The sequence below is a fragment of the Abrus precatorius genome, unplaced genomic scaffold, assembly GCF_003935025.1.
Source record: "Abrus precatorius isolate BTA unplaced genomic scaffold, Abrus_2018 Scaffold7, whole genome shotgun sequence".
NCBI classification, from domain to species: domain Eukaryota; kingdom Viridiplantae; phylum Streptophyta; class Magnoliopsida; order Fabales; family Fabaceae; genus Abrus; species Abrus precatorius.
In genome coordinates this window covers 20,921,774-20,937,787 of record NW_020874417.1, presented here as the reverse complement: position 1 = coordinate 20,937,787, position 16,014 = coordinate 20,921,774, and the positions used below count along the sequence as shown (strand labels likewise).

The 16,014-nt window shown below is 35.0% G+C and overlaps 1 protein-coding gene across 2 annotated transcripts; it reads left to right on the top strand.

Moving 5' to 3' along the window:
• Positions 1-11,490: 11,490 nt before the first annotated feature.
• Positions 11,491-14,777, top strand: LOC113873250 (lipoprotein NlpI). 2 transcript variants are annotated; one of them, XM_027511298.1, is made up of 8 exons: positions 11,534-11,840; positions 11,965-12,031; positions 12,807-12,846; positions 12,995-13,127; positions 13,224-13,295; positions 14,181-14,261; positions 14,381-14,442; positions 14,527-14,777. In XM_027511298.1, the coding sequence occupies exons 1-8, from the start codon at positions 11,553-11,555 to the stop codon at positions 14,585-14,587; spliced, it is 804 nt and encodes a 267-aa protein (XP_027367099.1). In that variant the 5' UTR covers positions 11,534-11,552; the 3' UTR covers positions 14,588-14,777. The 2 variants fall into 2 exon arrangements, with proteins under 2 accessions (XP_027367100.1, XP_027367099.1); XM_027511299.1 differs by lacking the exons at positions 11,965-12,031; positions 12,807-12,846 and having other exon boundaries at positions 11,491-11,854; positions 14,527-14,708.
• The last annotated feature ends 1,237 nt before the right edge of the window (positions 14,778-16,014 follow it).

Here is a 16,014-nt window from a genome sequence, read left to right as displayed (position 1 = left end):
CGAAAAGGTACGCGCTATAAAACTCCAAACTCTACGACGAGAGTTTGAATTATTAAAAATGAAAGAGTTTGAGACCGTCAAGGATTACTATTCCAAAATAAAAGAAATGGTTAATCAAATGAGAGCTTACGGAGAAAATATTCTTGACAAAAAAGTTGTTGAGAAATTACTGATTACAGTTCCCCGTAAGTATGATCCAATTGTCACCACTATTGAGCAAACAAAGGACCTATCTACTCTATCAGTGACAGAGTTGGTAGGGTCCCTTGAAGCTTATGAGCAAAGGTTGAAAAGGCATGATGAGGACTCAATAGAAAATGTCTTTCAATCAAAGCTCAAATTACGGTCTCAGAATAAAGGGAATGAAGTAAGAAAGAATAATGGAGAAACTTCTAGAAACAAAGAGAATTCTAGAAATTTCTCTAGAAACAATCAAGATAAATACTCTCCATGTGGTATTTGTAAGAGGACAAATCATGCTGAAGAAGAATGTCGATATCGTGGAAAACCACAATGTCGACACTGCAAGAAATTTGGACATGTGGAAAAGTATTGTCGCAACAAAAACAAGTATCAAGCAAATTTCGCTGAAGAGGATGATCGAGAATCACATCTTTTCTATGCTACCCAAGATCCCAGTACTGAAATGAGTGGAAATTGGTACTTGGATAGTGGTTGCAGCAATCAAATGGCCAAAGATATAAACATCTTCAAGGATATCGACGAATCCATCAAAATGAAAGTTCGAATGGGGAACGGTACTATCGCTGAGTCAAAAGGCAAAGGCACTGTTATGGTGAAGACAAAGAAAGGTACGAAACTTATTACTGATGTCTTACTAGTCCCCAACCTCAAGGAAAATCTCTTGAGTATTGGCCAAATGATGGAGAAAGGTTATTCTCTTCACTTCAAAGGAGACACATGTAAGATATATGACAACAAAAAGCAAGAGATTGGCCAAGTAAAGATGGAGAAAAGAAATCGAAGTTTTCCAATAAGCTTTCAACAAGGCGCTAATATTGCCATGAAAGCAGAAGTTGATACTTCACGACTTTGGCATCGAAGATTTGGCCACTTCAATACTCATGCCTTAAAACTACTACATCAAAAGAATATGATGAAGGATCTTCCATATCTTGAAGAAAATAATGAAGCTTGTGAAGGATGTCTCCTTGGCAAGCAACATCGATTGCCATTTTCTACTGGAAAAGCTTGGAGAGCAAAAGACTTATTGGAGCTTATTCATACAGATATTTGCGGACCAATGCGGACACCATCACTACATGATAACAGGTATTTTATCCTTTTTATCGATGATTTTTCTAGAATGACTTGGGTCTACTTCATCAAAGCAAAGTCAGAAGTCTTTGGAATTTTCAAGAAGTTTAAGGCCCTTGTCGAGAAGCAAAGTGGTAAACAGATAAAAGTATTAAGAAGTGATCGTGGCAAAGAGTATACATCTCAAGAGTTTGATAAATTCTGTGAGGATGAAGGCATTCAACGACAACTTACTGTCGCATATACTCCACAACAAAATGGAGTAACTGAGAGAAAAAAACCACACTGTAATGGAGATGGCTAGATCCATGCTGAAGGAGAAAGAATTGCCAAATACTTTCTGGGCTGAAGCAGTTTATACTGCTGTCTACATACTTAACAGATGTCCAACTAAGGCTGTCCAAGATAAAACTCCAATTGAAGCTTGGAGTGGGCAAAAACCATCAGCAAAACATCTAAGGATTTTCGGATCAATTTGCTACATACACATTCCAGAAGAGAAGAGACACAAACTAGAAGACAAAACCGTACGAGGTATCTTCTTGGGATATAGCACACAGTCAAAAGGATATCGAGTCTACAACTTGCAAACCAAGAAGCTCACCATTAGTCGAGATGTTGAAGTTGATGAAAATGCTGCTTGGAATTGGAAAGATGAAAAGGTTCAGAAAAATGTTTTCATACCAATGCAGCAACCTCAAGAAATTGAAGAAGTCTCAGGTGAGAATTTTTCACCTCCACAACAACAACATTCCTCACCAGAGTCTACTCCAAGACGAGTTAGATCTTTGGTAGATATATATGAGACCTGTAACCTGGCCATAACTGAACCTGAGAACTTTGAAGCAGCATCAAAACAAGAAGTATGGGTCAAGGCAATGGAAGAAGAGATAAAAATGATTGAGAAAAATAACACATGGGAGCTAATAGATTGCCCCACAGATAAAGATATCATTGGGGTAAAATGGGTCTATAAGACCAAGCTTAATCCCCATGGCACCATACAAAAGTACAAGGCAAGGCTGGTAGCTAAAGGATACTCACAACAACTTGGAGTTGATTACAACGAGACATTTGCTCCAGTTGCTCGCCTGGATACTATAAGAACTCTGATTGCTCTTGCTGCACAAAAAGGATGGAACATTTATCAACTTGATGTAAAAATCTGCCTTTCTCAATGGCATTCTTCAAGAAGAGATTTATGTGGAGCAACCGCAAGGCTTCGTCAGCAAAGGTAATGAAGGCAAAGTACTAAGACTGAAAAAAGCTCTATATGGATTGAAGCAAGCTCCACGAGCATGGTACAGCAAAATTGATCAATACTTTGCAGACCAAGGATTCAGGAGGAGCAAAAGTGAAGCAACTTTATACACCAAGATCCAAGGTCAGTATGATATACTCATTGTCTCCTTGTATGTAGATGATCTTATCTGCACAGGAAACAATGTGGAGATGATAGCTAAGTTCAAAGAAGATATGATGAAGACCTTCGAAATGACCGACCTTGGCTTAATGAACTACTTCCTCGAAATAGAGGTAAAACAAAAGAAAGAAGGAATATTTATCTCACAGAAGAAATATGTTGAAGCACTACTCAAGAAATTTAAGATGAATGAATGTAAGACAGTCAGCACTCCATTGGTGACAAATGAGAAACTGAAGAAAAATGATGGTGCACCGGAAGCTGATGCATCACGTTACAAAAGTTTGATTGGAAGCTTACTATATCTCACAGCCACACGACCAGACATAACATATGCTGTAAGTCTTCTTTCAAGATTCATGCAAAGTCCAAGCCAAATTCATTTTGGAACAACAAAAAGAATCCTAAGATATCTACAAGGCACAAAAGAGTATGGTATATGGTACCGAACTATAAGCAACTCAAAGCTACTTGGCTACACCGACAGTGACTGGGCAGGATCGATCGACGACATGAAAAGCACATCTGGTTATGCCTTTTCACTAGGATCAGGAACAATCTCATGGGCTTCAAAGAAGCAAGCAACAGTTGCGCAATCAACAGCAGAAGCTGAATATGTAGCAGCTGCTGAGACTACAAGTCAAGCAATATGGTTACGAAGAATACTTGAAGAAATGGGAGAAAAACAAAATGAGCCTACTACAATCTACTGCGACAACAAATTAGCTATAGCAATGACAAAGAATCCAGTGCATCATAGTAGAACAAAACACATAGCAATCAAATATCACTTTATCAGGGAAGCAGAAGGAACTAAAGAAATCAAGCTCGAGTATTGCACAACCGAAGATCAAGTTGCAGACATTTTTACTAAAGCACTACCAAGACCAAAATTTGAACAGCTACGCACGAAGCTTGGAGTTACAGAAATTTGCACCAAGGAGGAGTATTAGAAATTGATACAAATTTCTAGAATAGTCTAGAAAAAATACTAAGAACAATCTAGGAAAAACTAATTGTATCTTCTAGTATGTAGATGCTTCTAGAGAAAGTTCTAGAATATTGTAAATCTTCAAGTTTCTAGATAGCTCTAGTATATTGAACCAAATGGTGGATGATGCCTATAAATAGGCATGCTACCTCATTGTAAATGCAATGAAGAAGAAGTAATCAAGACATCAATTCTCCATCTCTTGAGTCTCTTACTAAAACTTCTTCAACTACTATTTTCAACTATTCTTACTAACACATTTCAACTATCTTACTCATCTCACCCACACTAAAAACTATCAATAATACCAACATCACACTCCTTATGTAGCCTCTAGCCACATCCAACAATTTTTAGTCTCTCTCTGGCCACACTTCTCATGCATCATAATATAAAATTTTTAATTACACAAGTGTCGGATTGAATTTAATAGACACTTGTGTGTCATATTTTTATTTTACAACACTAGAAACACGTGGTAGCGGGAAGAAAAGTGATACGGTTACAGCAGTTAAGCATCACCATAAAGAGGATTTGGTACAACAGAATAAGATAACTATAACTAACAATATATAAGCAGCCTTTGCAAACAAACTATAAATAAGAATACTAAATCAACATACAGGATAGATAGGAATATAGAAGGAAGTCTAAGAGGAGAAGCTCCTCTCTATATTCTCTCGTCTAATCAACAAAGTTTATATTGGTGGAAGCTAACATTGGTACTTTCATTGCCTCCTATGGTCGACGGCACACGCCTTGCAATATTGGATGAATCCCTTCAGGATATGCGTGCGGAACTCTTAGCAACACAGCAATGTGCCACAACATTTCAAGAAGACACAGCGACACAACTACAGCGACTTGACACCATGGATGCTGCCATGAAACATATTGAAACCATGATTACTAATATGCAATCAGGCTAACAATGACGACAACATATTGGTTACACTCTTCGACACCAAAACACGACTCCCAACACTAACGACAACACTCCTCGTCCTAGACCATGAGCACTTTAAAGGCATGCCCATCGACATTCCACATTTTGATGGTTTGGATGTCGACGAATGGGTGTACAAGATTGAGGAATTCTTTGAGATTTATCAAACCCCGAAACACCAACGTATCAAGTTTGCTTCCCTTCACATGTCAAGCCTTACCCATGCCTGGTATAAATGGATGCTTCAAAATGATATGCTATCTTCTTGGGAGAACTTCTTGGAAGACATTTCACTTCGTTTTGGTCTGACCCTATTCCAAGATCCTCGTGCTGAACTCAAAGATTGCAAACAAACGACCACAGTTAGTGAGTACCTGTAGCTCTTTGAGGTAATCTCCACTCGTGTCATTGGTCTCTCTGAAGCTTCGTTGATAAGCTTTTTCATTGCAGGATTGCAAGATTACTTATGTTATGAACTCTTGCTAGCAAGACCAGAAACCTATCATGATGCCACGTCTTTGGCACGTTTACATGAAGCCAAACACCAGGTATCCACATGTTCAGTGCCTGCCACCTCTGGGGTTGTACGTAATCCACGCCCAGTTTAGAACATTTGGACCCGTGCAGTGCCACAAATCCTGCTTCGAGCACAACTATTTCTACCCCTTCTGCTTAACCTTCTACTCAGAACATAGACTCTACACCTAAGACAGTGCCTTTTCGTCGTCTATCATCAGTTGAACTTTGAGATAAAAGAGAGAAGGGCCTTTGCTTTTATTGTGATGAAAAATATACCCCACAACATCATTGCAGGGCATGCTGCTTTCTCATGGTGGGCACTGATGAAGATTCCCCAAAATTGATGGAAGAAATCAATTACACTAAGGAACCCACTACACATTCTGAACCTTCATATTGTATGCAAGATACCACTATTAGTCTACACGCTATTGTTGGCCAGCATAACCCTCAGACGCTTAAAGTGAAAGGTACCTATGCTGGACATGACGTTAATCTCCTCATTGATAGCGGCAGCACCCACAACTTCATCAAGCGACGCATAGTCCACCGCTTAAAGATTCTAATGTCACCCATTCCATCGTTCAACGTAATGGTTGGCAATGGTGCCCTTCTTACATTCACTCATAAATGCGAGGCTACACCAATCTTAGTACAAGGTTGTTCCTTTACTATCAACTTCTTTGTTGTAGACATGGACGAAATTGACATGATCCTGGGAGTTCAGTGGTTACAAAATCTTGGTCCCATTCTCACTGATTATAAAGCCCTTACCATGGCATTTAACTGGTAGAACAAACAAATCAAGTTGAATGGTCAATCTCCTCACTTTATGGAGCAAATTTCTCCTCCTTAACTTCATCGTATGATTGGCCAAGACAATATCGTCACCCTGTTCCATGTGGACACCTCTACCCTAGTACAGACAACCATTCCAGAACCTATCACCCATATTCTAGACCATTTAGGACAAATTTTCAGGAACCTGATTCTCTTCCACTACCTCGCCACGTTAATCATCGAATCCATCTATTTCCAAACATTGTACCCATTAACGTACGTCCATATCGTTACTTACACTTCCAAAAACAAGAGATTGAAAAGTTGGTCCAAGAAATGCTCAACGCAGGGATTATTCGCAATAGTCGAAGCCCATTCTCGTCATCGGTGTTCCTCGTTAAGAAGAAAGATGGAACTTGGCGTTTTTGCATGGACTATTGTGCCTTGAATTCAGCCACCATAAAAGATCATTTTTTGATTCCCACAATTGATGAACCTTTAAACAAATTGCATGGTGCATGTATTTTTTCCAAATTGGATCTTCGTGCAAGCTATCACCAAGTTTTCATGCATCCTGATGATGTCAACAAAACCGTTTTTCGAACACCGCATGGGCACTATGAATTTCCGGTTATGCCATTTGGCCTATCCAATGCTTCAGCAACATTTTAGTCTTTGATGAATTCAGTGTTCAAAGATTTTCTTGGCAAATTTGTCACTATATTTTTTGACGACATCCTTGTTTATAGCCCATCCTTGGAATCTCACTTGGAGCACTTATCACAGGTCCTCCAAAGAATGCATGACCATTAACTCTTTGCAAAGAAAAGAAAATGTGTTTTCGGTCAATCATCCGTAGAGTACCTTGGTCATGTCATTACTGCAACAAGAGTATGCACAGATATTGCTAAACTACAAGCTATCCTTGACTGGCCACAACCAACAAACTTTAAACAGTTACATGGGTTTCTCGGCCTCACAGGATATTACAGACGCTTTATTCATGGATATGCTGCTATAGCACAACCTTTAACTTCTTTGTTGACACAAACAACATTCCAGTGGCTTCCAGAGTCCCAGTGTGCTTTTGATTCGCTCAATGCCACCATGACCTCCTTACCAGTTTTGGCCCTTCCAAATTTCTCCATACCATTTCAAGTTGAAACTGATGCCTCTGGAATTGCCATTGGTGCAGTTCTCTCTTAAGATGGGCATCCAATTGCCTTTTTCAATAAGGTCCTTTCCCCAAAGCTTCTTCGTTCTTCAACATATGTTCGTGAGCTTTATGCTGTTACTCAAGCCATTTTTAAGTGGCGTCATTATCTCTTGGGAACCCATTTTACTATCCTCACTGATCATCGTACTCTAAAAGAACTAATGAGCCAAACTGTCCAAACTCCAGAGCAACACCAGTACCTTAGCAAGCTTTTAGGATTCACATATGATATCATTTACTGTAGTGGCAATTCTAACGTGGTGGCTGACGCATTATCATGCAAACATGAGTTTGAACCACAATCTAATACCAGCTTAGCAGCAATATCTTCCCTTGATTGCAACTTGACCAAGGCATTACAATCTGAAGCTCAAAATGACCCAGAATTGCGACGTATTCTTAATGATCTCCATAAAGGGGACCCACTTCCAGGATACTCTATAAAAAATGACACTATCTTTTTTAAAGATCGTATAGTATTGGCAGCCCACTCTCAATACAAGCAAAGGCTCATGGAAGAAATACATTGCACTCCAATGGGTGGGCATACAGGTTTCCTTACCAACTTATAAACATTTGGCTACTATTTTTGTTTGGCCCAACATGCATAAAGATGTTAAAGAATTTGTTAAAAACTGCATAACTTATCAGCAAAGCAAGTATTCCAGTGAGAAACCAGCAGGCCTACTACAACCTATCCCAATTCCAACATCTGCATGGTCAATGGTTACAATATATTTCATTATTGGGCTACCATGTTCGGCAGGATCTACAGTCATACTTGTTACTATTGATAAGTTATCTAAATCTACACATTTCGGTGCCTTGCCTACCCATTTCAATGCACATTCTGTTGCTAAGCTATTTACTAGTATAGTGGTCAAACTCCACGGTTTTCTTGTAATCATTATCTCAGATCGAGACTCTATATTCCTGAGCAAATTTTGGTCCCAACTAATGCGCTTTAGCGGCACCACCTTACGACCACGGCTTATCATCCACAAACTGATGGCCATTTGAAGTGCTCAATCGATGCTTAGAACAATATCTATGTGCCTTTGTTTTTTCCTACCCTATGGCTTGGACATCCTACCTCCATTGGGCTGAGTTCTGTTATAATACTTCTTATCATTCTGCAATAGGTATGACCCCCTTCCAAGTACTTTATGGGCATGAACCTTCTCCTATCCCAGGCTATACACCAAGTTTGGCAACAGTTGATTCCCTGGATGAGAGTCTCCAGCTCCGCACCGAGCTGCTTCTATCTCTTACTTTGCAGCTTGTAAAAGCCCAACGTCGCATGAAGCGCATTGCTGATCGACATTGCCAAGATCGTTCTTTTAGGACAGGGGACTAGGTTTGGTTTAAGCCGCAACAACATTGCCAACACACGCTTGGCAAATGACTCAGCCATAAATCGGATCGTAGATATGTTGGCCCATTTCAAGGTCTACACAGTGTTGGTCCAATGGCATACAAACTTGCTCTCCCTACTGATTGCACTGTTCACCTTGTGTTTCGCGTGAGCTTACTCAAAGCCTATCATGGCCCTACTTCTTCACAACCACTCGCAGTATCCGCCCAAGAGTTTCAAAAAGCACCTTACCCTATCCTAGGGGGATACTTAGTGTTCGCAATCTTGCACATGGCACGACAATAGTAATCCAATATTTGGTCGATTGGGATAAGCATGATCAACATGCTGCTTCGTGGGAAAATGTTGATCTCCTTCGTTCACTATATCCCAACTTGCACCTAGTCGATTCTCCTTTTCCGAGCCTTGCGAACAAGGCTCATTTCAGACCTAGGGATATTGATACAGTTACAGCAGTTAGGCATCACCACGAAGAGGATTTGGTACAACAGAATAAGATAACTATAACTAACAATATGTAAGTAGCCTTTGCAAACAAATTATAAATAAGAATACTAAATCAACATAAAGGATAGATAGGAATATACAAGGAAGTCTAAGAGGAGAAGTTCCTCTCTGTATTCTCTCGTCTTATCAACAACAAAGTTTATATTGGTGGAAGCTAACAAAAAGTGTCAATTTTATACATCGACACTACTATTTTTATATTTAAAAAAATTGTGTTGTTATTTATTAAACTGACACTAAAAATTAAAAAATTAAAAAATATTATGTGTCAACGATACTTTTTATTACACTTATTTATTCCTATATAGACACATAATTTGTTTCTCAATAACCCTATATTGAGAAATAGTTTCTCAAGTTACCTTGTTTAGACAAAAAAAATCATCTTAGATAAAACTAACAGTGAAAACAGAATTCGAATTTAATAATTAGTAACCTATGATAACTTGATTGTTGAATTGAATGGAAAATCGATCTATCATTCATCACTTTTAATTTGTTTATTCCGTTCTATGTTTTCAATTAATCATACTCATTCAACCTTCAAGCCCTCCCTTTTTAATTATTGTTAATTTATATTAGATTTAATGTGTGTATGATATTTAGTTTAGTGATCATTATGTCGAGAAACATGACCTAGGTTGAGTTACCTAATACAACACTAATTTTGCATAATTGTTTTGACAAAAAGTGGCTTTGATCACTGACACAAATAACCATAATATTTACCTTATATTTTAGACATTCAAAGAACAATATACCAATATTTTCTTTTGTTTGTGAGACTCTAATAATTAGTCTAAACCCACAATAGAAAATTCTACTATTCCGTTCCCTGAATTGTAGTAGTGATGACCTTGAAAATGAAATCATAATAAAGATTTTATTGCTATTAACAATCATTCAAAATGTATCAACATAGCAATTAGAAACAACAGACGCACAACAAAAATAATGAAAAGGAAGCTAACCAAAGATGCAAATGTATATGGTAAAAAAGAATGAGAAGATTTGCATAATTAGGGTACCACTAATCGAATAATGAAACAATATCTTCCTTAGTTATCTCAACATTCACACTTACTAGTCTAATATAAAATATTAGCATTATTTTATAGTGTATGATTCAAAATACTGAAATTGAAAATAGAGATTAGAGACTAATATAAAATTTTAAAAATTCTAAAACCTAAAATAGCTTACACTTATTGACTCAAATATTAAATTCATAGTTAGTCAATCTCTATTATAATACCACTTTTTTACTTTAAAAAATAATAATTTTAAAAATTATATTGTTTAATTATATAATTCTAATAATACTCTTTTTAATATATTCATGAAATAATAAATACTTTTTATAATTTTTAAAAATAATATTCTCATTTTTAATTTTTTATTTTATTTTAAACTTCTTAACGTTATACTTTTGAACACATATTTAAAAAAATCTTTCTATAAACCTACGTATTATTTCTTTTCTAGTTAACTAACCATTTTCTATATAAGGTTTATATTTTTTATTAATTTAATTTTTACACTCTTAATTCCTTAAAGTCAACCTTAAAATATCTCTAATAATACAAGTCCTTAAGTATCTCTATCATAATAAATCACTTTTTAACTTTATAAAATTTAATCAGTTTTTTAATTATTTTTTCAATTATAAAATTTTAATTAATAAATTTTATATATTATTTCTTTTTTGTTAAAATATTATTTATTTTATGCGACGTGACTCAACTTATAATACGATTTGAGATCCTAAAAAGAGTTAAATGTTTAATTTTATGTTTTTTTATATTATATCTAAATTCCAAGTTTAGACCAAATAAATTGTCCCGTAATACAGGAATAGACAACAAATAATATAAAAAATAAGTATTTTTTTAATTTGAAATAATAGTCTTTTTTTTATATTTGAAATAATAGTCTTTATATTTAATTTTCTTTGTTTTAAAATAACAGTCATTTTATAACTTTAACGTAGAGTTATTTTTTTAATTTTCTATTTAAGATAATTATCATTTTGAAATAGATATTTTATCTTCTTTTCATTTATTTATTATATAAAAAATTTTAAAATGAATATAATAAAAAGCTTCATCATTAAAATAAAATAAATAAATATATTTCTAAACTTTTACCTTATAACTTTAAATGATTTTTTTTTCAGAAGAAAAATATATTTATGCAAAATATGATAAGCAATTAATCCTCTCATGCAATTCCCAACGTCTCACTCCAACTAATTCAACGGTGTAACTTATATATATATATATATATATATATATATATATATATATATATATATATATATATATATATATATATATACTTATTAGGTAAAACATCTTAAGCAATTTCCGTTAAAATTGTTTTGTGGAATTTACTAAATCATTTATCAGAATGGAATTTAATTAATTTTATGAAAATAGTATATTCTCTCTCACTACCCACAACCTTAAAGCCGCCATCATCAGTTACCCGTTATCACTACAGTGATTTTATAAGTTGATGCCTTACCTTCCGACCACGACCATGTCCGTGTCCGTGTCCGTGTCCATTGCCCACAACCTTAAACCCACTATCTCGGTCCTCCCTTCCCATTCTCTGCACCACCCTTCGTCTTTCCCATTACGATTTTCATTCAAAGCACCCATCTTCTGCTCCAATCCTTCAGTTCTCACCCGAAGACTCTTCCTTCCGTCGGTTTCCGGCATCTGGGACGCCTTGACCGGCGGCAACAACAATGCCCGCGAAGCCGTTCTTGCAATTCGACGTGGAATGTCTCTCTTCCGCCAGGTTTGTTTTCCAAAGTAGCAGCTTCTTTCATCATCCTCACTTTTTCTTTTTATGCATCTTCCTTTTGTGCCAATTCGGTTTTTTGTCACACGTCTTATTTTGTGCTTGTAATTAATTTGTTAAGGGTGATGTTCCGGGGTCTCTTGCCGAGTTCGACAAGGCAATTCAGTTGGACCCTCGTCAAAAGGCGTGTACGTTTATACTTTCTGGAGAATAATACTTCTAATTACTCCATCAAATTATGAGTATCAGTTAACTTCATTGTTATAAAATTTTTAATGGTTAAAATGGCACTTCATTGTTTTAATGATATATTTATTATATTTTTTTCATTTTCTCTTAATAAATGAAATTGGTGATAACTTTATTTAAAACTAAGAAGAGTAAATGTTGATAGGGAGTTTAGGTTCAATAGTATTAAATGAGGTTAGCATTGTTATAATTTTTTAAAAAAACTCAAGAAACTCAACTACTTTAACTTATTCTATTGATTTACATTCTTGTTAAAATCATTTTATAAAAAGGAAAAGAGAGAGTATTATTTTAGTCCTCGTAGTTACAAAATAACAGTTCTTTTGGTCCTTGACGTTATAGACTAAAATGACCCATATTTAAGGTGTCTGTTTGGATAATTGCTTATTTAAGCACTTATTCAACAAACTTCTTTTAAATCAATTGCTTATGTCTTAAATTTAATGATATAAATTATTAGGATAAGCTGAAAAAACTTATTTTAATAAACTATACCAATAAGTTTATTGAAATAAACTAAAAACAGCTTAAGAGGACCTAAGCTGATTTATATAAGTTGTTTATAAGCTCTTCCAATCATGGAGTTAATAATGTTAGAGGCTAAATTGATTGATACTTATAATTTTAAAAATTAATTTAGTGTATTACTCTTTTTTGGAAAAAGCTCGTATGACTTTGGAGTATTGATATTTTCGTTATGGACATTGTTACCAGATCTTTGGCAAAGGGGGCTCTCACTTTACTACCTTAATAGGTAAATAAAGTACACCTTTTTCAGATAGAATCGTTGTTGAAATTGTTAGTGACAAATTCAAATGGAAATAGGTGTTGGTAAGCGCAGTTACAATGTGCTGCATCAGAATATTTCAAAAGGAGACTGAATTGGATCCCTTTTGCCGTAGATTTGAAGAGGGAGCTGAGCAGTTTCGGTTAGATGTTGCACAAAACCCGAATGATACAGAAGAATCCATATGGTGTTATCTGTGTGAAGCTCAACTATATGGAGTGGAGGAAGCAAAGAAGCGATATCTTGTGGCAAGTCATTGATTCTGTCACTAAGAACAAGCAAGTTAACTTTATAAAGGAACATGTAACTATTCAAGTAATTATCCACTTTCTAAATGAATTTAGGTTGGCAAAGACCCAAGGCCAGTCATGCGGGAAGCATATAACATGTTTAAAGACGGTGGAGATCCTGAAAAGGTGTGCTTAATGCCCTTCTCAATTAAAATTAAGTTATTGCTGTTGGATGTAAAACTATGCTTTAGTCTTCCCCTAATAGCTTTAGCTAGTTTTAGGAGAGTTAGTCCTGGATATTTACCTCATAATCTGGTAACTCTGAGCCATTGTATTTGTCTGATCTAATTTTCACGAATGCTGATATGTTTCTTATGTTTGCTCAAATGCTATAAAGTTGAGCTTATCTTCTTGAAGATTAATTAATATGCTGTTGATGCCATATGTGAAGAGGACACTGCTTGTTCCTCCGCCTATTAATCTATTACTAAATTTAGTAACTTGGAAAGTCTCTTGAATTTTTTTTCATACAAATAATAGAAATTTGAATGAAAGATCGACTTCTTTTTGGTGAGAAGATAAGAAGGGGAAAATTAGCAATGAGGATGTTTGGAGGCTGATATTTATCATCAAGGAACTGTTAATCACATCTGCAACATATTGGCAGAGACTAAATTATATCAATTTGAAATCTAGGAAGGTGACATTATTCAAATTGAAAATAAAAGGTCAATACTTCAACCTTTTTAGAATCATTTGAAGAGTGAAGGACCAAAAGTGTTGATAGCCTAATTTTTTTGGCTTTTGATACCATAGGCTCTTTTTTATTTTTTTTGTTTATTAAAATTTATATGTTCGACGCTTAAAGATACCATATTTACAATTTTTACCTTCTCATTGTTTGTTTTATCAAACTGTTAGCTTATAACCAGGTTTGCAATACTTATCTACCTTCACTTCACTGTATAGAAGGCTATAGAATTTTTTTATTTGACTCTGTTATTGGCACTCTAAGATTCCCCATGCCTTTGTGAATGCAATCTGACATAATTAATTGATTTGCCTGTGTAGCTTGTGGCTGCATTTTCCAGTAGCAGAGAAAGTGACTATTTTTATTCTTCATTATATGCTGGTCTTTATTACGAATCTCAGGTATTCTTTTATTAGTTTACGCATTTTATTATTAGTTTGGGATTGGTAAGCACAATTGTTGAGTTGAAGAAAGTGGACCAAACTGGAATCTTGTGTATTAATGATTTTTCCATGTGTAGAACGAAACAGATGCTGCTAAAGTTCATATAGTTGCTGCATGCCAATCTTCTTATGGGCAAAGGTTTGATTTTGAATATGTACACATTTCTTAGCTAGACAAAGACTGCAAAAGGAAAACATGAAAGATGTCCACTCTTCAATGCAGGTCTGATGATTATATGGCTTCTCTTTCCAAGGTTCATTGTCTCTGTCGAAATTGGGTCTAATATTTTAAAATGTGTTCACTGAGCACGATCAGTTTCTGTATACACTACTCATTAGCTTTTGTTACTGTGCTACTGGAACGGTTAAGAGAATTTATCATATTCCTTTACCTTTCCACATGATTTGGTGATCCGAATATTAGCAGACTAGTAGAAAAAATTCTAACATTATTGAAATAATGAAACTATTATTTCATAGACTTCGGTTTTTAATCAAGCCTAATTTTCATGTGATTTATGTTGTGAATTTCAGTTAAAGAAATAAAAAATTTTGTTGTTGCCGTGTTGAAATAATGAAATTACTTTCCGATGAGTACATTATCATTTGTTTTCTATGAGGTTGATTTTGCTTAGATTATGATTATTTCTCTTTTTAAAAATAGTTTTTCTTTTTAAAAATAAAATATAATACAAATTTATATTATTTTTTATTTTTTAAAAAGAAAAACAAACATACTCATAGTGTTCCAAATAATATTTAAGTCGTCTTATTACATGAATATTGAAATTTAACTCAATGAAGGAAATGCACAACTTCCGCAAATGTGGTCTATCTCAATATAGGATTGAGTTTAATCAAATTTAGAAATTTAGGCGACTGATGTAAATAATCTGTTGTGGATTAATATGATGCATCTCTTAGTAGTATCATTATAATTGTTCCAAGGTGAGAGATACGTGGGACCGTGTTGCACATGAATCCAAATCATCTCTCATTTTTATATGTTCTTTGTCCCTCCAATGGAAAACAATACATCACCGATTGTTATTTATTTTTTGTTGATCTATCATTTTTCTAATTTAAAAAAATAAGGAAAGAAACAGATAAATACACCAGTGATTTGAAGCCATTGGTCGTGATCAACACGGAAATACCTACAATTCTTATTTCGAAAGGATTATAATGTTTATTTACTCTTTAAGGATAGATGGACACAATGGTGACTTGCATGTATTTATGTATTGATCAAGTACATGTGCAACCACAACTATATCAATATTTTAATTTTATTTAAATCTTAAGAATGGAGGAAATTTGAAACTTCAAGCGAGAGTGATGCATGATATTCACACAGCGATTTAGGGTCACATGATGGAGTCTTACTAAAGTATATGCGTTAAAGCATAGATCTAATAACTTCTGGCTAAACATAGCTTACTTTTAGGTTACAGTGGGTGATATAGTCTTTTTCTTGTTTTCTTTTGGCTTAAATCATACTATAATGGACAGTTGAAAAGATGAAAAACACCAAAAGCGAAATGATGTAATGGGTAGGAGATATTGCATGACTGCTCCAGCTAATCATATGTTCAACATTTGTCCTAGTCTCATGGTGGATGTTTTTCTATTGTTTCTTTCCCATTTCAATAAATTTTTTGGGTTAGTAGAACCCCACATTGGTCTTATGTTAGCATACTACCTAAAGCGC